Raw genomic sequence first — 24,729 nt, 5'->3', positions numbered from 1 at the left:
GATGAAGATGGCTGATAAAGGCGAGGTTAGCAGACTTCCAAGCAGATGGAAGATGACCTCGGACAAATGATAGGGTGAACAGAGCGGAATGTTTATGAAGTACATAATGTTGTCTTGTGATTAAAACCGTCAGCGAAGTGATGGGTAAATATGCCGAGTTACTACGCAAAGCCAAGAACAAGAATAAAACTGGGACTCCAAGAAAACAGGAAAAATATTTATAAATTACTTGATATGAGTCAAAGTCCAACAGTGATGGTGTGTGAACACCGACATGCAAACATTAGTTTCAACACCACAGGCAAGCCACTAGTAACCAAATAAGATGTGGTGAATTATATGGTGGAATAAGTCTATAAAATTATTCATCTGCAAAAACAATTTAATTAAACAGAGGGGATAATACCAGAAATGTTCAGATTACTTACAATGCTACATTTGACAGGCTTTAAGGACATAGCATTAACATCAGTCAATTCACATGCAATAGAATCACTGCTTGTTCATACATACAGAGAATAAATATTTAAATAGATATATTTTTTCCCCTTTTCATGCAAATGGTTCCATGGCCAGCTGGTTGCTCAAAACATTGAGAAAGAAAGAATCACAGGTCATGAGGAAAAGTGGTTAAGTGGCACCCAAACATCCAACGCGCCTTCATGGCAACCAGCCGCCAGCAGGTTGGTCCGAGTGCTCATCTGTACCGACACAAAATAAGCAACACAAGGTTTAGTTTTTAGTATGCTTGCAAAGAGGTAGTTAAAAATGTCCCAGCCCCCCTTAGCTGTAGGTAGTTGTAGCCAAGGTAGCAAAAACTATCATACCATGAGATCGGTTGAGTACAAAGGATGGTTGAGAACGCTAATCGGATGTTTAGCCAAGACTTCCACTTGCATGGATGTAGGGCTGGCAGGATGGCCTAGCGGTATGCACACTCGCCTTGAGCAGTCTAGCCTGGGTTTTAATCTCTGCCCAGTTATAAACTGTCATCCTGGTGTGTCGCAAGCAGGACGAGGTATCCATGTATATGCCGTCCCTCAGATGGACATTAACTTGGGCGTCCTGTCTGCTAGGATTAGTTGGTGGACGTTGAAGATCCCACGTTGTCCTTCGCGAATGGTAGGCTAGCTATCGCCGGCACCATAAACAGATTGCAAATTCATGGTCTGACCTACAGAGGGTGTTGAATCAGCGGCACGGCCGTGCCTCCATCAGCCAGTAGTAATACTACTCGTAGCCATGTGCTACATTACGAAAAAAGGCGGCGGCAGCAAAAGAGAATTATCCTATAAAAAAAATAAAGCAATCTCTTCCATATTTCTACCAGACATCATTTTTTTATTGTAGATTTCCATTTTTAGCAGCTAATCTAATTACTGCTTCTGCAGCACCTACACTTGTGAAGTGTATTGAACCAGCACATAAAATAAAAGAAAAAAATCATTCTAATTAGATTAGATGTGAGAATAAAACAGCATTTCATTAATCCAAGAAATCGTTTGTTTATTCGCTCTGCGGATAACATGAAGTTGCACTCGCTTCCTTAGTCCATAAACGAAAAGTGTTATAAAGACTTAGACTAGCAACGACCCATGGAAATTCCACGGAATCTACAATGTGACTTCAAGTTATCAACCCCTCCCCTGCTCCACGCCACCCAACCACAAGCCATCAACTCCCCCTCGCAATCCCAAGTTCTCAATACCCTCTACCCCAACCCAACTCCAAGATCCAAAGTCTATAAACTCCACGATCCCAAGTCCTCAAGCCCCCTATCCCAAGTCTACAAACCCCTCCCCTCCCCCCTGTACTCAAATGCCCTCTCCACTACAAGTCCTCAACACCCTTATCCCCCACCCCAAGTCCTCAAAGCCTCCAAATGCATCAACCTCCCTCTCCCAACTCTGTCGCCACCAATCACAACTCTGCCCTCACCTCCCCCTATCTTCCCATTAATACTTTCACCACTGAAGGTGGACCGTCCAGAGGTTGTGATGTCACCCCAGTCTGTCTGTCCGTTTGTCTGCGAGCTGGATCTCAAAAAGTTGTGAACGGATTTGGATGACATTTGGTGGACATGGGTGTGTGAAAACGATGAATTGATTAGCTGTTGGTGAAGATACAGATCCGGATACTAGAATTGTTTAAGCGATTCTTCACCATAAAGAGATATAGCTAAAAACGATATGTAACACGATCTGAAAAGTTATTGACGGATTCGGACAAAGCTTGGTGGACAGGTTGGGTGTGTAAACAAGGACGAATTATTCAATTTTGGTGAAGATCTGAACCCAGATACGAAAATTTAAAAAAATGATTCTTCACCATTTAGAGATGGCACTAAAATGAAAATGGTATATACAGATTGATATTTCGCAAGGTTGTGGACGACTTATGACAGAGCGAGGTGGATGAGTTGGGTAAGTGACAAAAACAAGTGAATCAGATTTTGCTTCAGGCCCGAATCCAGATCTGGCCTATCAGTGGGATACAAAACGTAAACTGTTCAGCCTGGTGGAGGTTATATGCTCTACCGAGTGCTGTTCTAATTTACCAATGTTCCTGTTCCCGTTCGTTAAGATTGACAAGAACAAGAACAACAAGAACAACAAGAACAACAAGAACAACAAGGACAACAAGGACAACATAACAAGAACAAGAAGTAAACAATGACAGAAGGTGAAACTCGCAACCTCTTCCCCCTTTTTTCCTGTTAACAACAATCCTGTTCATATTCGTTAACCATGAGTTCATATTCGTTAACCAATGTTAAAAGTAAATAAAAAAACATTTAATTCACAATCTCACGAGACGCCAGAATCTTGCAATTATTCAGTAAAAATAGCAGATAAGTAAGCTAAATGATAAAAAACACAACTTCATTTGTTATAGAAAAATACAATATATAACCAGAACTTTTTGGACAAAAACCTTCATAATGATATCTATTTTATGGTGTCTGGTCAAGTACACTACCGGTCAAAAGTTTTAGAACACCTCAATTTTTCCAGTTTTATTGAAATTTATGCAGTTTAATGTCCAGTGAATAACCTGAAATGGTACAAAGGTAAGCAGTAAACTGCTCGAGGTAAAAAAAAGTTTAGGTTTGCAAAAACGGGAAAATAATGTAAATTGCACAGTTGTATTGTAAATAACACCTTCTTCAGGGAACAAGTAATGGGTTAACAACTTACAGCTGTTCTGCAGCAATGTAAGTAAATTAAGCCTTGAAAGTTGATGCAAACAATTCCTACAGGTGTCCCAACCACTGCTGATTACTTGATTACAAACCCCCTGTCTGTATAAAAGCAGTATTGGAACAGACCGTTATTACACCCTCTGAAACATTATTTGGACAATATTGCACTACAGGAAGTAGTATATTGGAAACTGGAGGAAACTCTGACAGGAAGAGGTCTGGCAGACCCAAAGCCACAACAGAATTAGAAGACAAGTTTCTGAGAGTCAACAGCTTGTGTGATAGGCGGCTCACAGGACAACAGCTTCAAGCACAGCTTAACACTGGTCGAAGTAAGCAAGTCTCAGTTTCAACTGTGAAGAGAAGACTTCGAGCTGCAGGTTTGACAGGTCGAGTGGCAGTAAGAAAGCCATTGCTAAGATGGCAAAATAAGATAAAGAGGCTTGCCTGGGCCATGAAGCACCGCCAGCAGACTACTGAAGACTGGAAGAAGGTCCGATGGACCGATGAATCAAAATTTGAAATATTTGGTTCATCACACAGCGTTTTTGTACACCGTCGAGTAGGCGAAAGGATGGTTCCTCAGTGTGTGATACCAACTGTCAAATATCAAGGAGGAAGTGTGATGGTCTGGGGCTCTTTTGCTGGATCCAGAGTCGGCGACTTGCACCCTGAACCAAAAGGGCTACCACAGCATTTTGCAGCGCCATGCAATACATGCAATACGCCAAAGAAGAAGTTGTTTCTTGGGTTTGTTGTTCTGGAGAAAGCATTCGATAGGGTTCCACGTGAAGTAGTGACATGGGCATTGAGGAAGTTTGGAGTGGAGGAATGGTTGATCATAGTGATGGCAATGTACAAAAGAGCGCACACAGCTGTAGGGACGAAGGACGGGAACAGTGGTGAGTTTGAGGTGAAGGTGCGAGTGCACCAGGGGTCGGTACCAAGTCCACTACTATTTGTAGCTGTGATGGAGGTGCTGGCTCAGAACGTAAATGAGGGTTTACCATAGGAGTTGTTTTATGCAGATGATCTGGTGTTGATTGCAGAAAGTATGGATGGACTGAAGGAGAAGATGAACAAGTGGAAGGAATGTATGAAGACAAAAGTTCTGAAGGTGAATATCGGAAAAAACGAAGGTGATGGCAAGTGGTAAAGCATGTGGTGAGGTGGAAAGAACTGGGAAGTGGCCGTGTGCTGTGTGCAGGAAGGGTGTCGGAGTGAATTCCATTCAATGTACAATGTGCGCTGAGTGGGTTCATCAAAAATGTAGTGGTTTGAGAGGGTCATTAACCAGTGTGGCAGCTACATTCAAGTGTAAGGTGTGCGCAGAGGGAGCTGCAGATGGAGGAAATGTTGAGTTGGATCTTGGAGACGGCGTGAAGCTGGAAGGTGTGAAAACATTTTGTTACCTAGGAGACATGCTGAATGGAGAAGGTGGATCAGACTCAGCAACGGTTGCTAGAGTGAGATGTGCATGGAAGAAGTTTCGGGAACTGAGTGGCGTGCTGATGAGGAGGGGAGTGTCGTTGAAGCTGAAGGGAAAGGTGTATGCTGCATGTGTGAGAAGTGTTATGATTTATGGGAGCGAGACATGGGTAATGAACGTAGAGGAGCAATGAAGGCTGGAAAGGGTGGAAATGTGAATGGTTCGGTGGATGTGTGGAGTATCGTTGAGAGAGAGGAAGACAAATGATGAATTGCGAAAGATGATGGGAATAGAGCCTGTGATGGATGCTGTGAAGAGAAACAGTTTGAGATGGTTTGGTCATGTGTTGAGGAAGGATGAAAGTGACTGGTTGAGAAGAGTGATGGAAATGAATGTAGAAGGAAGTAGAGGACGGAGAAGACCGAGAAAGACTTGGCTAAAGATGGTCAAAGAAGAAATGCGGGCAAGGGGGTTAACAAGGGGAGATGCAGAAATTAGGGCAAAATGGAGAAGATTGTCATGGGGACCGCAAGGCTAACCCCCGCTCTTGCAGGGAAATGGCCTTAAAATGCCTGTTGTTTTGTTGTATGCAATACCCTCTGGTATACGCCTAGTTTGTCAGGGGTTCATCTGATAGCAAGATAACGACCCTAAACACACCTCCAGGCTATGTCAAAACTACCTTCGAGGAAAAGAACAAGACGGTAGGCTTCAAATCATGGAATGGCCAGCACAGTCTCCAGACTTAAACCCCATCGAGCTGGTTTGGGATGAACTGGACAGAAGGGTGAAAGCAAAGCAACCTACAAGTGCAACACATTTGTGGGAACTTCTGCAATAGTGTTGGGAAGAACTTCCCCAACAATATTTGATTTCCATTGTAGAAATAATGCCACGAGTGTGTTCGGCGGTTATATCTGCAAAAGGTGGCTACTTTGCTGAGTCAAAAATTTTAATTAAATTTTGTTAAACAAAATGATTCTATGATTTCTTTTTATCTCCAATTGTTTATTTGTTCTATGCTTGATTTCAGAGTACATTGAGACATTAAACTGCGTAAAATTCAATAAAAACTGGAAAAATTGAGGTGTTCTAAAACTTTTGACCGGTAGTGTAGTTTAAGAGAAAATGGAGAAACAGACAAGCAAGCAAACAAACAGAATAAGGCCATCAATTATATAGAAGATAAACACCTTTTGATTTTATTACAAGTTTTCAGGAACCGAGATGTGAAGAACCGCATTGTTGACAAAAGTAAGAAAGCACCATTTTCACAAGTGATATCTGTTAACTTGGGTTGATACTGACTAATGTGAGAAACAACTCAAATTTATATACCTGGCAGTGCTATCTTAAATATACAAACTTGGTTGGTGTGTTTCAACATGATTTCATGAATTCATATCAACTTTTATGGATTAACAAAATAAAACGAATGTTAATCACACAATCGGTTATGACACAATGCTAACTTTATTAAATCATTAGATCTCACGAAATAAAATAGTACGATCTCAAACAATTGCCAGCAATAAATCTTACAACACACTTTGTGTGTTGATCATTTTTGAAAAAAGATCACCATTTTTGAAATAAATGAAGAATTTGAACTCACTGTGCTCATCATTGTTGAATGGATTGTAAACAACTTGGTCAGAGGATTGGTTGGAAAACATACCTGTGAAGATTAAAATAGTGTGGAACAGAGTAATACAGGCCATACTAATAAATATTTAATGTGAGACTTAGCAAGCAAGATCTCATGCTATGTAGATTTGGATTGTTGCAAGAGCTGGTGCAGTATTGTTTTAAGAACTGTCCATACTAGGACACTGAAAATGTACTTTAAAATTCACTTCTGTGTCATAAATGTGTATGATTTAAAGTTAATCGAACAATCTGTACATTTGGAATGTCTCTGTACATAAACAACTTACCTAAAAAATGTTTCCAAATATGATAGAGGCAGTGAACCAGGAAGGGTACTTCCTGGTTCACATCATCAATACATTAAACATAACTAGACTCAATAACGTAATAGAGCACCTACTCTGAGTTTGGGAGGTCAGCGGTTAGAACCCGACCTCGGCCAAGTCAGATCAAAGACTTTTTTAAATGGTACATGCTGCTTCCTTGATCGATATTACAAAAAGCAGGGCAAAGCAGGACAAAACTGTGGAATTTTGTCCGGTGCTGGAACTGCGGAATTTGTTTCCTTATAATACATGCTTTTTGTTGTTGTGCATTTACGGAAGCAAGGAATCATATTTTCTTTGCTGTGGGGCTGTGGGTGCATTGCTTTCACTAAAATATCTTTGAATGTCCGACCACGTCAAAATAATGTCACTGGAGGTTGAGGAAATGCGGGGCAGAGTGTTTCTGACCGATGGAGGAGAGGAAGGGCCTTATTCAAAATACTTGGCAATTAGGATGACGTAGGGAAGTAGGTGGTTACCTGTGGGACATAGTTAGTTGGAGGTTTGGATTTGTAAGTCAGAAGGTCTGGTCTTGGTATGCGTTTTGCTCAGTTTATTGCTTCTTTCACAGAGTGAAGGTCAAGACCAAGACAAGATAGAGCAAGATACTGACCCTCACTGATAACTTAATCAACCAGATCACTCAATAGACGATATTCAAATCTCTGCCATAGAATCAATTACAAATCGATCACACACCACAATTCTGAGACGTGAGTCTTTTTGGATACACAAACTTCAGACAAAGTTCCTTCCTGGCATAAATTTTGATGATTAACGGATGTTCCAACTCATTCAATCCATCTAAACTCATTCGCTTCATTTTTACGGCATAGCCTATCGGGTGAAGCCGTCTAGAACAGTGTTTGACCGTCGGTATGTATGTATGTCCCCTCAAACGTATACCAATCAGAGCTGAGGATATAGTCACGTAACAGGGTGATGGAATTACGTCTGATGTCATTACGGCATACGCGACTGACTCTCCACACTCCGCCATTTTGATTTATATGCCGTTCAAGCCAAACATATCATCGAACCTGTCATATATCACAATCGCCATGCTCTACCTTTACGTTTTTCATTCAGTGTGAAACACAAACAAACCGATTGTTAAAATGATCATGAAATATCGAAAGCATAGACGTTACGGCTCTTCCAAAAATATGGTACGGTAAGTAAGTATAGGCCTGAGGCGTTACGACTCATCTTCGGACCGCTTCGGACAAATTAAGCCCAGCTTTGTTAATAAGGTAGTGTATCGTTTCAGTAGTATCGTTTTCGTAATAATAATAATAATAATAATAATAATAATATCGTAAATTTAACCATAACACTTTAATCCCAATGTCGTGAATGAAAAGTTAATGGATTGAAGCGGTGTATGGTTCACGATCAATGATGAGCGGCACTAATATCAATAACCGAGGAAGTAGGGAATTAGCCTCAGTTTTTTAATGGTAATATTTTCGAAATAATGATAATGTAACGTAAATATTATAGTAAATCTAATTGTAACACGAATCCCTTTGTAGTGACAGCAAACGTATTGGAAGTTAAAATAAATCCAGAGGGGGGGGAGGGGGGAGGAGGGGGGTGGGAGGAAGGGGGGGAAGGGCAGGGGAGGGGAGGGAGGGGAAGGGCAGGGGAGGGGAGGGGGGAAGGGGTTGGACAGGAGAGAAGGGGTTGGAGGGGGGAGAGAAGGGTTTGGAGGGGGGAGGGAAGGGGTTTGAGGGGGAGGAAGGGGTTTGGAGGGGGGGAAGGTTGAAGGTATGGGGGGAAGGGGCAGGGAGTGGGGGAAAGGGGAGGGAAGGGGGGGGGAGGAGGAAATGGGGGGGGGGGAGGGAGGGAATGGGGGGGGAGAGGGAAGGAAGGGGGGAAGGGGGAAAGGGGAGGGGAAGGGTGGCAGGAGAGGAAGGGGGTTCATATATATATGCTGGTGGGTGAATGTGGCGTTCATCACGTTTCTAAGTTAAGTGTGTTGCCGATCAGGAAGAAGAAGAAGCCGTACTACCAACTTCGTACACTTCCGGAATTGTTTGATTTATTTGTATTCAAATATCTGGTAATTGTTTTGTATTTATTTATGCGAATGTGTGCTTGTAGTATATAACTGTCATTCATTTAAAAAGGCTTCGGCACTATCGAGCGATTTTTATTTTATTTTTTACTCCAAAAAACGACCTTTTTTTTTTTCAAAATTCTTTTTTAAATGCCTAAAACACCCCCAGGCACTCACTGATGAACCTCTGAAAGTTTGATGAAGATCCGTTCAGCCATCTCTGAATAAGACGCGGACACAAAAACTGGACACACACACACACACACACACACACACACACACACACACACACACACACACACACACACACACACACACACACACACACACACACACACACACACACACACACACACACACACACACACACACACACACACACACACACACACACACACACACACACACACACACACACACACACACACACACACACCTCGCATTTATTTATTTATATATATACATATATATATATACATATATAGGCCATGGGGCATAGGGCTAAAATGTGCTCATTTGACAATTTCGTGCAACAACGCAGGGGATTACTTAAAATTGCTATAGATGGGTTGGGGATGTGCTCCTGAACAAGAAACACCATGTCCCCAGACACCAGGGGTGCTCATTAATTTTTAACGCGCACTTGATGAAAATGCAAGTAAATATATATTCATCAACTATACGTTACTGCATTTTCTTTTATTTCTGGATAGTTTGAGGAGTAAAATGAAAAAATTGATTGTGATATTGTTTCTAGACCTCCTTTTCACTAAAATACACCAATAAACATGATATTTTTGTATCTAGATAGTCATAGCGATAAGTTGAAAATGAATCCAATCTGAAAATATGGTCCGCCGCAGCTGAAACACATGTTGTGCCGCAAATAAATCATTTTTATTTTACTTTTTTAAAATTAACTTCTCACTTCTACCTTCTATGATCAGTTCATCTTCTTTGATTTGAAGAATGGCAATGAGTGGCAGTTGACGGCTGACTCCTTTTAGTTTTTAGAAGATTCATTTTCAACTTATTTATTTAAAACAGTACAACATGTATACATTACGCATGTCATGGAAAGTGCTTGCATGATTAACAGTGTTTAAGAGTACTGTTACTTTTGCTTCGTTTCCATGTTCAATACATAATGTATACATGCCAGGATAAGGCAGACAGACATAAATAATTGAGACAATCAAATTTGTTTATGATATCCATTACATTATAATTTACATCATTGTTCAATTTACAGCTTTCAAGTTTGAGAAATTTGTACTATTAACTATATTCACAGGTATAAGGTCGAAATCATGAACACAGGACTTTCATTTTAAAAATGATTGTACTTAAGAATAAATTAATTTTAAACATGTCAACCACACATAGATGACAATCAGTGAAAAAATCACTGATCATCCAGGATTCGAACCTGGGAACCTGCGCTTTACTAGTGCGACGCCCTAACCAACTGAGCTATACGATCAGATGGAGAAGAACGGATGATTTTAAATCAATAGGTCTTCAGTTCTAGTCCCGTTCCTCTAACATCCTCTCATCTGAGAAGCGTATTGATTTAAAATCATCCGTTCTTCTCCATCTGATCGTATATTTCAGTTCAACTTCAACTTCAGGTTAGAGCATCTTACTAGTAAAGTGGAGGTTCCCAGGTTCGATCCTGTATGATCAGTGATTTTTTCACTGATTGTCATTGATGTTGTGTGGTTGACATGTTTAAAATTAATTTATTCTTAATTTATTCTTATGATATTAACCCACACGTTTAAGCTTCGTTTCTATATGATTGTACTTGATATCATATTTTTGATGCATTTGACATTTCATTATTTACGACTTATCTATGAAATGAAACTTCCATTTGTTTTACTTAGTTCTAACAGTTAAGTTTACATTTCTTTCCCATAACTCTATTTCCAAAGAGTGTCCATGAATGGTTTGTAAAAAGACAAGTCAAATAACAGTATTAACACCCAGATAAGATGTTGTTTATCAGTATTGGGTTGATATGAGCAATGTCATTCAATTAACGAAAAGTACCTTGTAAATTGTAATGTATGAAATAAAACGTACTTTCAGTGAAAATGTTATTGCCGCTAATGCCTACAATAAAATATATTTCAGATAAAATATGATTTCTCATGTAGTATTATTTCAAGTTGACAAAATGTGTTTTAAAGGTAATATATAGTGGCAACTCTTTAACATGAAGTTGTTTGGATCTTATGATTTAGTTCACGTTTAAAGGAATTATCAGGTTATATTATAATGTAGAAAATAAGTTTGGAATGAAAAAAAAAAACACTTCCGTGTTATCATGAATTTCGTGTTAACAGAGTTTGTGTTACGGAGTTGCCACTGTATTATACAGTGTTTTATACATATGCTTTATCTATCAAACACAATGGCACATTACATTTTTCTATAGATACATGTACCACAAGAGTCAGTCTGATTGAATGTGAATTGTATGAGAAGAAAATACAACATTTATCTACCAGTGAATTCATTGTTTCAAATTCAGTGAGATAACGACAAGTGAAGAAATGGAAGTTTTATGATTCTCATGTAATCAGACTGTGCTCATGTAGGCTTTAACAACTTCCATGTCCCCCCCCCCCCCCCCCCAAGAATCTATTGGTGCATCCCTTGTTATACATTTGTACACGCTTTGCTAGTAAAAATATTAATGACCATGACCACCGCGCAAAAAAACAACAACAAAACAAAAATACAAAATAAAAATAAACTCAACATGTGTTTATTGTTTATAATTATAGAGTTTAAAATTTTGCAAACATCTGTCTTTTTTAGTAACAAATATCAAATCATGGTTTTTTTAACAACTTCTCCGACAAGGTAAACATACTTTTTATTACCATCATTTACAGGACAGTAAGAAGTACCTACCGTACAATTTAGTAAAAATGTGTAGTCTACATGTACAAAATTATTTCTTAATTCTTTGTGGATCCTAAAAACTGTAATGAGGTGTGACATGAGCCTGATGACATAAACCACAATATCCCCACATATCATGATACTATTACTAAAGTAAAAGAGCATGCTTGCAATAGTACGATTTGTATTATAAATTGTAGTCTTGAAATAGATATACAAAATCATAAAATGTACATTTCATCATGCATGACTTGCTGAGTCTGCTGTACATTTGTCAATTGAATTTGAAGATACTACTCTTCTAAGGCGAACTCCAAATCTTCCGGAACTTGTTACTAACTTGCTTGAATCAAGCATGATGATTTATTTGATCATGATATATGGCAATATAATGTGAATTCTATCATCACGATCAGATTCTATCATCATGATCATGTCTATGTTTGCAGAACAATTGAAACTTTTGGCTAAACTTAAAGCTTACTAAAAAAATTACTACATAATCATATTAACTTACCATGAGATGTAGATGTTTCGGTCTTTTTCTCCTTCAGCCTGTTCACTTTACTGATGTCACAAAAGCGACGTGAACAATCATAATGGTAGCCAATGTTGGGATTTTCTGGTTTGGCTTCAATGCAGTGTATCGGATTGTGGATTCATTTTCAACTTATCGCTATGACTATCTAGATACAAAAATATCATGTTTATTGGTGTATTTTAGTGAAAAGGAGGTCTAGAAACAATATCACAATCAATTTTTTTCATTTTACTCCTCAAACTATCCAGAAATAAAAGAAAATGCAGTAACGTATAGTTGATGAATATATATTTACTTGCATTTTCATCAAGTGCGCGTTAAAAATTAATGAGCACCCCTGGTGTCTGGGGACATGGTGTTTCTTGTTCAGGAGCACATCCCCAACCCATCTATAGCAATTTTAAGTAATCCCCTGCGTTGTTGCACGAAAAAGTGGATTTTAATGGTATGCCCCATGGCCTAATATATATATATATATATATATATATATATATATATATATATATATATATATATATATATATATATATATATATATATATATATATATATATATATACAGTGGAACCTTGACTTACGAGTGCACCAACTTACGAGTTTTCCGAGATACGAGACGTCGCTCGGGCGGTTTATTGCTTTGAGATGCGAGCCGAGATTTGAGTTACGAGCTTTCGCCACCCGCCACCAGGTGGGTTCCGGTCACGTGGTTATCTTGCCGTGCAAGTATCTCTGCCGTATATCGCTGCTGCTTTGTTTTCGCATTTTGGTTATTTTGGAAAATTTCTTAGTTTTAACCATGGGTCCTAAGAAATTGAGTGCCAAGGGAAGAGAGGATGATGTGCTTGGATATAAAACACGCAATCGTCGAAAAACATGAGCGAGGTGTGCGTGTTGTCGACTTGGTGAGGCGGATGTGAAGGCAGCTGAAGATTTTATTATAACTGAGAAGAAGAAGAGGATGATGTGCTTGGATATAAAACACGCAATCGTCGAAAAACATGAGCGAGGTGTGCGTGTTGTCGACTTGGTGAGGCGGATGTGAAGGCAGCTGAAGATTTTATTATAACTTTTGCCGAACTGATAGAAGCCGAACGATACATCCCCCAGCAAATCTTCAACTGTGACGAGACAGGGCTCTTCTGGAAAAAGATGCCGAGGAGGACGTATATAACGGCAGAGGAGAAGAGCATGCCAGGCCACAACTTGTTCAGAGTGGCGGCGATAGCTCGCCTTCTCTTTGTGGAAAACACGGTGAGATCCTTAACATCCAACAACTAATGGGATGCAAACGGGGCGCCCAGTTTAGCGGTACACACATTGATGAATCACCCTGCCTGTGATTCACCCATGACAGGTTATAGCTGGGTCGGGATTCAAACCCAGGCTGGACAGTTTAGAGTCAAGTGTGCGTACCTCCAGTCCAGGCCATCCTGCCAACTTGTATGCTGCATACAGGTGAAATATAAAGCGCGAGATATTTTTATATATACTGCATATTTAAAAAAAAATTGGTGTGGTTTTTGGCGGGCTGGAACGGATTAATAGCATTTCAATGCATTTTAATGGGGAAATTTAATTTGAGAAACGAGCAAATTGAGTTACGAGCTCGGTCACAGAACGAATTAAACTCGTAAGTCAAGGTTCCACTGTATATATATATATATATATATATATATATATATATATATATATATATATATATATATATATATATATATATATATATATATATATATATATATATATATATATATGTGTGTACAGTATCAACTAACTGTAAGCTCACTCTCGTTGAACTTCAGTGAGGAAGGTGAGCAGCCGTTAACGATATCTGTTCTTTTTGTATGCATTCTATTTATGTATCAATATCATACCAATGCCTGCTGTTCTTGGAGACTGAGAAGGCCTATTTGGCCGAAAGCTTGTCTGAAAATAAAAGACCGTTCTGAAGCCAAGTCCATAACTTATTCAATTTCTTCTGATTATATATATGTATATATGTATATGTATTCCAGCCAGGCTTAGAAAAGATACTTTAATATAATGAATGAATGAATGAATGAATGAATGATCGCTTTAAGGCCATTTTCCCTGCTAGAGCGGGGGTTAGCCTTGCGGGCCCCATGACAATCATGGTTCCCTGTTTGAGGCAATGTTTTTATGGCCGGATGCCGTTCCTGACGCCAACCCTTCGTCGCCTCTTACGATGTGCAGGGATACGGTGTACCTATTCTAAACCGGGGTACACACCGTGATCATTCATCCCAGCAAGCTGGTACTCAATTTGTCGACCTCGGAAGGATGACAGGCTGAGTCAACCCCCCTGGTGTTAAATTAGCGATCGACCGGGATTCAAACCCAGGATCCTAGGATCCCAAGCCAGCACCCTAACCACTAAGCCAACACCAGGCTTTTAATAATGAATTCATTTAATTTAATTTTTTATTTTAATTATTATGTTAATTAAATTTTAATTTCATTTCATTTAATTTTAATATAATTAATGAAGGGAAGAAAATATATAAATGGTTGGTGACTGTTGTACTGTTTAATAGCAATATCCCTAGCGCCTTCTGATAATATTTTCACTTTTCAAATGATATGATTTATACAGTCGTGGCCAAAAATATTGGCACCCTTGCACTTTTTTCAAATAACCCACAATTTTCTCTATAAATAAGTTGCAATTGACAAAAGTGTTTTGTCTCCACAATTCTTTATTTCACTTTTAATATTACAGTACCTTTGTTTTTGATTCAGAACTTAATATATATATATATCCTTTTAAATCAGAAAATAAAAAGAAATGGCATTGACAAAATTATTGACACTGAAGATTTAATATTTGGTAGCACAGCCTTTGGACAAAATAACTGCAGCCAAGCGCTTCCTATAGCCATGAATGAGCTTCCTAGACCTCGCTACTGGCAGTTTGGCCCACTATTCTTGTGCAAACTGCTCCAGTTCTCCTAGATTTGAAGGGTGCCTTCTCCCAACTGCTGTATTCAGATCTCCCCACAGTTGTTCAATAGGATTTCGATCTGGACTCATTGCTGGCCACCTATTGCTGATTCAAGGCACCCAGTGCCAGATGCAGCACAGCACCCCAAAACATCACTGAACCTCCTCCATGTTTAACTCTAGGGAAGGTGTTCTTTTCTTTGAAGTCTTCATTGTTTTCTGTAAACATAGAGATGATGTGCTTTACCAAAAGCTCTAATTTGGTCTCATCTGTTCACGAGACATTCTCCCAGAAGGATTTTGGCTTGTTTAGGTGTGTCAGTCGGGCTTTCTTATGTCTCTCTCTCACAGCAGTGGGGTCCTCCTAGGTCTCCTACCATAGAACCCCCTTTTTAAATTGAGTTGGTGACGGATGGTGTGAGTTGAAACTGTCATACCTTATGTCTGAAGGTCAGCTTGAATCTGTTTGGCAGTTGATCGAGGTGCTTTCTCCACTATTTGAATAATCCTTCGCTGAAATATTCAATCAAGTTTTTTCTTGCGGCCAAGGGAGGTTGGTTGAAAATGATATTGTTGTTACTTCATGCGATTTAACAATATTTAGGTACAAACCTCAATACTGTTTGGATAACACAAGTAGACATTGCCAAGGGAAGAGATAGCCAAGGGTTGGCTACAGTGCCATGGGCCTTAAACTTCCAAGTTCCAGACATTGCGTATGGTGGACACAGGAACATCAAGTTCTCTGGAGATGGACCTGCAGCCTTGAGATTGTTCATGCTTGAGATTGTCCATCTTGTGTCTGACGTCCTCAGACAATTCTCTGGTTTTCTTTTTCTCCATGCTCATTGTGGTACACACAGTGACACAAAACAGCAGGATGATTCTTTTCTCTCTTTAAAATGGTTGAATGAGTGATTTTTATATTGCAGGCACCTGCAACTCACTAAACTCATTAATCACCTGCTTTAACTCAAATTATTTCTAACAACTTCTAAAAGGTGGCAATAATATTGTCCGGGCCATTTTAGGATTTCTGTCTGGAAAAAGCTAAGATTTAGTAATTGCTTCAGCTTTTTTTGGTTTTGTTCCACTGCAAACCAAAGAAATACATCTGTAGATAGTAAAATATTTTTTTAATTTCAACAATTTTGTGGAAGAAATGGTGCATTCTTTGACGTGCAAGGGTGCCAATATTTTTGGCCATGACTGTATACCAGTATATATCTATTAAACATTACTGGTTTTGACTCTGCATGGTACGTAGTCAAAAATAAGACATTTCCCCATCACAAAATTGCACTATAATAAACAGAAAACCAAATGACCCATCCATAAAATAAATAAAATAAAAGATATTATACTTGGTTGAAAATGATATTGTGGTTACGTCATGATATTCAACACTATTTAGGTACAAACCTCAATACTGTTTGGATAACACAAGTAGAGATAGCCAAGGGAATGTTTCAGGCTATATAGATGTTCATTTTTCATATTAAATGTCTGAAAAATGAAGAAGAAACCCATGGTAAGCATCAAGAGAGGAGGAAAAACAACAAAAATAATTAATGTCGATTAATGCATTTCCAGACACTATAAATAAATGTTACTTTTGTGGAGATATGGTCACATGTTATCACTTTTCAACATATAGAAACATTTAAATGTATTTCATGGGTATAACTTGATCAAAACAGTGTAATTTTGTCACGTATTATGTTTGTGTGGAGGAGAGGGTGGGCACTAATTGGAATTATTTGTATGCCATTAGGAGGTGGTATTGTAACCTTTATTGGCTAGATAGGGTTAGGGATGTCCTGTCACACGTCTCCCATGTCGATCCGAGTGGGTGCCGGGTGAGGGGGAGGCACTTCGGGTGCTTCACTGTCTAAACCACAGCATACTTTTCCACCACCCTCCTTCCCAAAATCTCCTCACACTCTGCATGGAAGAGGAAGAAGCTCCAGCCCTTCAACACGGCAGCTCCTGATTCATGCCAAGCAAACTGAAGCACCAATGGACCGAGCTATTGGCAGGACACTGTGTTGATTGGGTCAGGATCGGTGCAGTCTGATTGGGCGATGACGCTGTCACTTGGCATGGTGTGGCACGTGGTTGGTTGGGATCAACAGAGGAGCATTAATGTGGTCGCCTCGAGGGGGAGGGGAAGACAAAGGAGGCCTACTCCCAGTGTGTGACAGTCTTAGTGAGTATTTACTGGAGAACAAGGCCGGTGGTACGTGCTGGCTCCACGTTTACTCATCTCTGCCCTCCACATGACTGGTGGCAGCCAGGGGCTCTCCATCCCGTGTTTCTCTGCATTGCTGCCTGCTTCAGTGTGAATGTTTGTTGTGCATTGGGGCCTTAGCTGGGGATTAGCTTATTAACTGTTTAAGTGTCGTGATTAATTATTATTCCTTACTCCATCCGGAATTTCCATCATCTGTTAGCTTGTCCTTCATCAAATTATTTATATATTATTCGAGCCTGTGTTCATGTCTGTCTGCCATGCAGACTGATATGATTTTATTGAGTATCACTGCAAGCAAAAGTAATTATAAAGGTAGATAATGAGCGTGTTTATACACATTCGTTAAATTGCGGAGCACTTTCAATTGCTCAGGGCCCTTCATGTCACATCTCATACCACCAGAGCATGTGCTATTCCCACCCAGTGTTACGTGCGGCCGCATGTCGTACACGTGACAGTATCAACAATGTTATAGTATATGCAGATAGAGATAAAGTAGACAATCGCAAAAACAGCCATTCCAAACGAGTGGGCATCTGAAAATGCAAAGCCTGTCCTCGTCCACTTTGTATTTGGACTTCTTCCGTATGTTAAACATGACAAAAACAACTAAATAAAATACAAAAAGATTGACAATTTTAGGTGACCTTGACCTTTTGATCTCAAACGCAATAGGCTTCAGTGACCCAATATGCAAACCCTGCTCAAATTTCAAGTCATTCAGATGATAAGTGACAATTTTGACCTTGACAGAAGACCTAAATACCCAGAATATCCTAAATACCCAAAATACCTTAAATGCCCCCAAGACTCAAAAGACCCGTATGATGCTTTAGACCCATTATACTTAGGCAGTTAAGACCGAAAAATAGGGCGTATCATTCATTTTTTCAGGAAAGCACCAAATTTGGCACAGATGTAGTATGGACCTATACAATTGTTTTCCTGAGGGGCGCCCAAAAAATCAGAACCCCTGGTGGCCGCCATATTGAATTTCAACATGACCGCCCTCTGTGATCTATTTCCCTCAATAACTTCTATACTATGAGCGAATAACACCACAGTTCCAGTGTCTTACCCCATGTTTTTTTTTGTTGTTTTTTTGTTGTTTTTTTGTATACTGAATCGAGGCTCGTGAAAGAGCTAACATTTATTTCACAAACAAATCAACCAGACAAACAAAATATACAAAAAGAGGGAGCGGAAGACAAGATGGGGAGAGAAGGGGAAGCACACAACCACAACATTTGAGAGCAGGGAGAAGTGTGGGAGGGAGAGGGCTTGGGGGCAGGAGGCGTGGGAGGGGGAGGGGGGGGGGGGAGAGGTATAAAACACAAGGGGACCGAAATTAGCGGGGGTAGAAAAGATCAAGGTTTTGGATGGGGGAGGATAAGAGATGGTGGTGAACAGCTGTTTTAAAGACCTGGAGGGTGGAGTGGGATTGAAGAGAGTGAGGGAGTTTGTTCCAGAGGCGGGAGAAAAGAGGAATGAAGGAGTGAAGGTGAGCAGAAAGTCTTGATTTTGGCAGTTTAACCATAAGAGGGTTGCAGGCAGATCTTGTGCGACCTGTAGGAATATATGGGGGACAGCGCCCAGAGAGGGATGGGGGGGGCAAGGCCAGAGAGGAGTCGGTAGAAGACGGAAAGACCACCAACCTGCCTGCGGTGAGTGAGTGAAAGGCCCTTGGAGTTAGCTTCATCGTGGGAGATTCCAATGATTCTGAACGCTTTGGTTTCAACAGCGTGAAGACGGGCTAGGTGTGAGGCAGGAGCACCAGACCAGAGGGGAGAGCAGTATTCCATAGAGCTGCGGATGAAAGCCTTGTATGTGGTGAGGAGCTCAGGCTCAGGCTCAGGAGGAGCTCAAGGAAGGACTTCGCACGACGGAGGATGCCCAGTCGGCGACTGGCTTTGGAGGCCAGATTTGAAATGTGGTTTTCCCAGGAAAGATCATGGCAAATAGTGAGACCCAAAAGCTTGAGTGACAGAACTTCTTGGAGAGGATTATTCAGAAAGTGGATGGGAGGGTTTTCCAGTCGGTCTTTTCGGAGAGACATCGTAAGAGTGTGAGATTTATCAGGATTGAAAGACATGTTCCATTTGTTTGCCCAGTCTGTGATTTTGTCCAGGTCTGCAGAGAGTGAGGAGGCTGCAGACTGCCGATCTGAGGGATGAGGAATGGAGCGACAGAGAGTAGAGTCGTCAGCAAAGAGATAGAGAGGATTTTCAAGAGAGTCAGAGAGATCATTGATGAAGACCAGAAAAAGCACAGGGCCCAGAACACTACCTTGGGGAACTTCAGCCTGAACAGGAAGAGGAGATGAGAGAAACCCATTCAGGGCCACACGTTGACTACGACCAGAGAGGAAGTCCGCCAGCCATGCGTGGAGATTTCCATGGATACCAAAGGAGGAGAGTTTGGTGAGCAGTGCAGGGTGCCAGACCGTATCGAAGGCACGTGAAATGTCAAGGGAGACAGCTCTAATTTCCTGTTTGGCGTTGAGGACCTCCATCTATTGTTGAGAAAGCAGAAGCAGCATGTCCAGAGTAGAGTGACCAGGTCTGAAACCAAATTGATGATCAGAGATCAAGCCATTGGAGAAGAGGAAAGATTTCATATCTGAAGCAATGATGGATTCCATGACTTTGCTGATAATTGGGAGAAGGCTGATTGGTCTGTAGTTGCTGGGATCTGTTTTTGCACCTTTTTTGTGCAAAGCGGTGATGTTGGCTGATTTCAAAGCAGATGGCAGATGACCTTGAGCAAAAGAGAGGGTGAAGAGAACAGAAAGAGGGAGTGAAAGAGCGGAAGAACATGATTTTAGGACCCATGGGCTGATGCTGTCAGGACCAGTTGCAGAATCAGAGTCGAGGGTTGACAGAAACTTTTCCACCTTGTCAGGAGGAAAGGACACAGCGTCCAGGAGCAGCTGGGTACGGCTGGGTACGACTGGGTACGGTGGGTACGGTGGGTACAGAGAGGGATGGGTTTGGGACACAAGATTTAGAGGCAAACACAGAGTTGAGGCATTCAGCTTTTTCACGTGCGGAGTCAGCCGTTAAGCCGTTTGAAGTGAGGGAGGGGATGGAGGGGGAACAAACACCAGAAACAGATTTGACCAGACGCCACCAGGATTTGGAAGAGGGAGACAGATAAGAGAGTTCGGTCTTGAGAACGGTGAGATATTGTTTCCTGGCTCTCCTGAGGGTGGACACACACTTGTTTCGGGCTTTGTGAAAGGAAATGAGATTTCCTTCCGTTGGATTTGCTTTCCAGGAGACGAAAGCAAGTTGTTTCAGGGCAACAGCCTCACCACAAGATTCCGTGTACCATGGACGGGAGGAAGGGTATGACAACGGAAGACGAGATGGGATAAATCTGTGCATGAGAGAGAGCAATTTACTTTGAAAGAATTCCCAGGATGAGTTGATGTCAGAGGCAGTAGAGATGGGAGACCAGTCCAGATGATTGATGGCTGCTTGAAGACCGTGCCAGTTGGCCTGAGTGAAATGCCAGACTCGTCGACGCTGAGGAGGCTCTCTGAGAATGGTCAGAGAGATGTCCACTTCGACAAGCACATGATCAGATGAGCCGATTGGAGCAGAAGAAGAGCAGCAGACATTTTCAGGGAAGTTTGTCATAACCAAATCCAGAAGAGAAGATGCTCCGTTGACTGAGATCCGGGTCGGGAAATTGACAGATTGTGTCAGTCCCAGTGAGTCGCAGAAGTCCTTTGCTGAAGAGCCATGGCTGGTGAGAGAGGTACCCACACCCAGCCAACTGGCATGGTGACAATTGAAATCACCACATATGAGGAAGAGAGAGTTGGGATGGGTAGATAGAAGTTGGTCCATATTATCAGACAGCGAGATGTAGATGGAGTCATCGCTGTTTGGTGGACGGTACAACACACATATGAACAAAAGGTGAGAGCGAAGGGGAAGCCGTAGCCAAAGGTATTCCTGGGGGTGAGGTGGAGAGAGGGCAGTGGAGGGCGAGTGAGGAAGAGAGTTTTTTATAAAGATAGCAACCCCACCTGCAGGACGAGGCTCAGGTCTATCATACCGGAGGAGGGAGTAACCTGGGAGAGATACCAAGGCATCAGAGACATCATGAAGGAGGAAAGTTTCTGTTAAGCAGATCACATCTGGTTTGTCAGAAGCAACCTGTATGGAGAGGTCAGTCAAGTTTGAGCGAAGGCCCCGGATGTTTGAGGTCCATACCGTTAATGAAGAGGAAGGGGGAGCATCGGGTCCAGAACAGGGGGGGGAGGGGTAGGGTAAGATGTGGAAGAGGAGGAAGAGGTAGGGAGAGCTGTTGAAGGTGTGTCAGAGATTTCAGAGATTTCAGAATAGCTTGGAGAAAGGGAAGAATGGGGCGGACAAAAGGTTTGATGGAGATTGGGTGAGGCACAGTGAGGTGTTATTTGAGGAGGGGGAAGAGCGAGGAGGAAGGTTGGGGGAGATGAATGTGAAAGTTGGAAGGGGGAAGAAGCAGGGAGGATGCTTTGAGGAGGAGGGGTGAGAGGGGAGTCTAGGAGGGGAGGAGCGAGGGAGAGTCTCGGAGGGGAGGGGTGTGGGGGGAGTTTAGGAGGGAGGGGAGGGAAGGGGCAAGGGGGGAGATTTGAAAGGGATGGGTGATGGGGAGGATTTGGAGGGGAGGGGTGAGATTGGATTTTGAAAAGTGTACGATTCATGGGAAACGAACATTTTTTGCAAAATGAGTTTGAGACGTTCGAGTCAAAAATACGTTTGAGGACACTGGAGGAGGGGTGGAGTTCTGGATAGTTTAGGGAATGTAGAAAGGAGGAACTGTAAGAGATGGTATTATATATATTTTTTGGAATGAATAGATTTGGTGAGCAAGACGAAAGCATCCTTTTGTAGGAAAAGAAGAAAATGGTGTTATAATATATGAGAGAAAATAGTTGTTCAGGGGAGAGATTATACATTTCTAACCACGTGATCGCGTGATCGCGAACGAAGAACGAACGAACAGAATAAGAACAACAAATAAACGAATAGTCCCTGGGAAGGAAAAAAAATTTGGGTTTTTTTTTTTTGAGTAGAGATATTAAACAAGGAGGTATGGGGTGAACGACTGGGACGAAACAGAGAACGAAAATAATTGCAGCGCATTCGACGAATCGCTGAGAGAAAAACAAAACCACAAGGTCGGAGACGGTACGGTAGCCAAGCCTACGAGTACTAGGCCGCAGAATACTCGATACGCATTAACCGACGATTGTGTATACATGTACGAAAAATTAGCACCGAAATTTTTCCAAAAGATACGCTCTAGGTACATACACCGAAAGATAGATACAGTCTCGACAAAAACACAATTGAGAAAGATCACTTAGCTTCGAAAGCGTGAGCGCATGGAACAGATGTTTTCATGGTCTCTGAATCCAATGGGATCAATTGCATAAAGATTGGCATCCATAATCTTTAATTTCAAGATGGCCGCCATGGTGTTTCCATTTTCCTTGAATCTCTCATAGTATTTTAGGTAAAATTTCAATTCCAAGTGATACACATTGTTTTATTGGTCTCTGATAACAATGGAATGGTATTAATTAATCAAAGTTACACACAGTTGCAGTTTTAACTTAAAATATTGTGGGCACTTGAAAGGTGGAGGCTCTCGCACAGACGCGTAGTACTACAAGCACTGTCCATCGCAGTCACACAGTGATGTGCAGGGCAGATTTGCCCTGGAGCATTTACAGTTGCCTTTACAGGCGGACTTACAATGGCAGCTTGTAAGCTCTGAACATGCCTCCTGTATCAGACAGCAGGTCCAAATTGGTGTCCAAGAAGTCCCTGTTTTCATCCAGCCCCAATCAGCTGGTGATGGAAGTTCTGGGTAGGGCACAAGTGCCTGACTCCATACGTGTCCAGCCTGAAAACATGCACGTTTTAGGTGTTGTTCGAAGGCGTCTGCTGTTGGGGGAATGTAATCAATTGTTCTTGCCTTCTTCGTGAACAAGTGTCGGCGCATGTCATTCACTGTCTTTATCTGGGTAGTCCGGTCATAGAGGATGGCAACATATCTTTCTATGCTCTGTAGTTCCATAGTAATAGCATCCACAGATGGCATATAAGCGAGAGCATGAAAGGTCTGCGTGATGCTGGGGTATGCCTCCCAAGCCTTCCATTCCAGGCTGTCTTTTTCCCAATTTGGGCAAAAAATGACACTGTGTCGCAGCCAGGGAAGGCATGAAATAATGGCAAAGACTCGGACTTCCTGCGGCCAAGGCCGGTGGCAATTTTATGGATGGCAAGGTAGCGGTAGCTTTTACCAGTGCCAATGGCAATCCAGAGTTCCTCCACACCGTGTGACTGGTAGGTAAAGTAGTGTGCTATTGCCAAGACCACACTATCAGAATCTACAGTTCGAATCAATACCCGTTTTCTCCCCTTTTTCACGGCATCAAGGACATGTAAAAGGACTCCTGTATCCGCTTCTTCTTGTGTACATGGGCTCAGGTGCTTGATGTCGGCATCTGGTTGCGATGTTAGCACGCTGTCACCAATAGCTGCAAAGCTGCATAGATCTCCTTTCCTTTCAAACCATCCACCACCATATGCGATAAGAATCTGAACAACTCCTCCTTGTTTTCATCATTCCGCAAGAAACTTTTCCAGTTCCCTGGTATCTTCGTTGCAGGTAGAATGCGATGGTGCGATCCGGACCCACTCTCTTGACGTGTGGCAGATTTTAGGCTGTCTGGATGATAGGTGTCCCATACAATGTCTACACGGCTGGTGTCTCACAGTTGACCTTCAAAGTATGGGATGAAAATGTTCTGGCCATATTCCTGGAAGTTTTTTCTGAGTCCCCTGGCAGAAGGTGGACAACTGCCGCCCCATCAAAGACCTTTGCCTCCACCTGTGGATCCACATGGACAGCAGGGGAAACTTTCTCCAACGATTGTAAGAGGTCCGATTTAGCGCCCTGCGCATTTTGCCATTGTTGGTGATCGCTGGAGGAAACGCCTGGTTCTCATGGCAGAAGAAGTTGTCCAAGTCTCCTTCTCGCCGCTGACTCGCAATGTACAATCGTGAAAACAGATGGAAGTCATTCTTGAGTTCTGCTATCATTCCCTTCACCTTTGATTTACCAACTTGCTTTGGACTATTGAAAAGTGGAGGCTAATTCCGAGAGATTACATCATCTATAGCTTTCTCCTGCTTCTCCAGACGCTCTTCTATGAATGTTTGGTACTGCGTTTTACCAATCTTTTTAACGTGCATGACAGTCTCTCTAACGCTGGATGGCATTATTTCCTTCAATTCAAGTGATAGAAGATCATTGCTGTCATCTTCGAACGGGTTGCCCATCTCCTCAATGGTTGAAACAAGGGAGCGCACATCTTTGGCAAA

General features: G+C 41.6%; 1 protein-coding gene across 7 annotated transcripts in view; it reads right to left on the bottom strand.

The window, feature by feature from the left end:
- Window positions 1–204: 204 nt before the first annotated feature.
- Window positions 205–24,729, bottom strand: part of LOC137414125 (F-box/WD repeat-containing protein 9) — an 80,376-nt gene continuing 55,851 nt past the window's right edge. For 6 of the 7 annotated variants that reach the window (XM_068099607.2, XM_068099608.2, XM_078776092.1 and 3 more), the window contains 3 exons: window positions 16,510–16,593; window positions 6,247–6,309; window positions 205–701 (listed from right to left, as the gene is read on the bottom strand). In XM_068099607.2, coding sequence (XP_067955708.1) covers window positions 615–701; window positions 6,247–6,309; window positions 16,510–16,593 — 234 coding nt within the window. In that variant the 3' untranslated portion in view covers window positions 205–614. The remainder of the gene's footprint in view (window positions 702–6,246; window positions 6,310–16,509; window positions 16,594–24,729) is intronic. The other variant, XM_078776091.1, reaches the window with a different exon arrangement.

This window comes from Myxine glutinosa, chromosome 4 (assembly GCF_964187855.1).
Source record: "Myxine glutinosa chromosome 4, kmMyxGlut1.1, whole genome shotgun sequence".
NCBI classification, from domain to species: Eukaryota; Metazoa; Chordata; class Myxini; order Myxiniformes; family Myxinidae; genus Myxine; species Myxine glutinosa.
The sequence above is the reverse complement of the archived record's forward strand: the minus strand, read 5'-3'. Positions and strand labels throughout refer to the sequence as shown.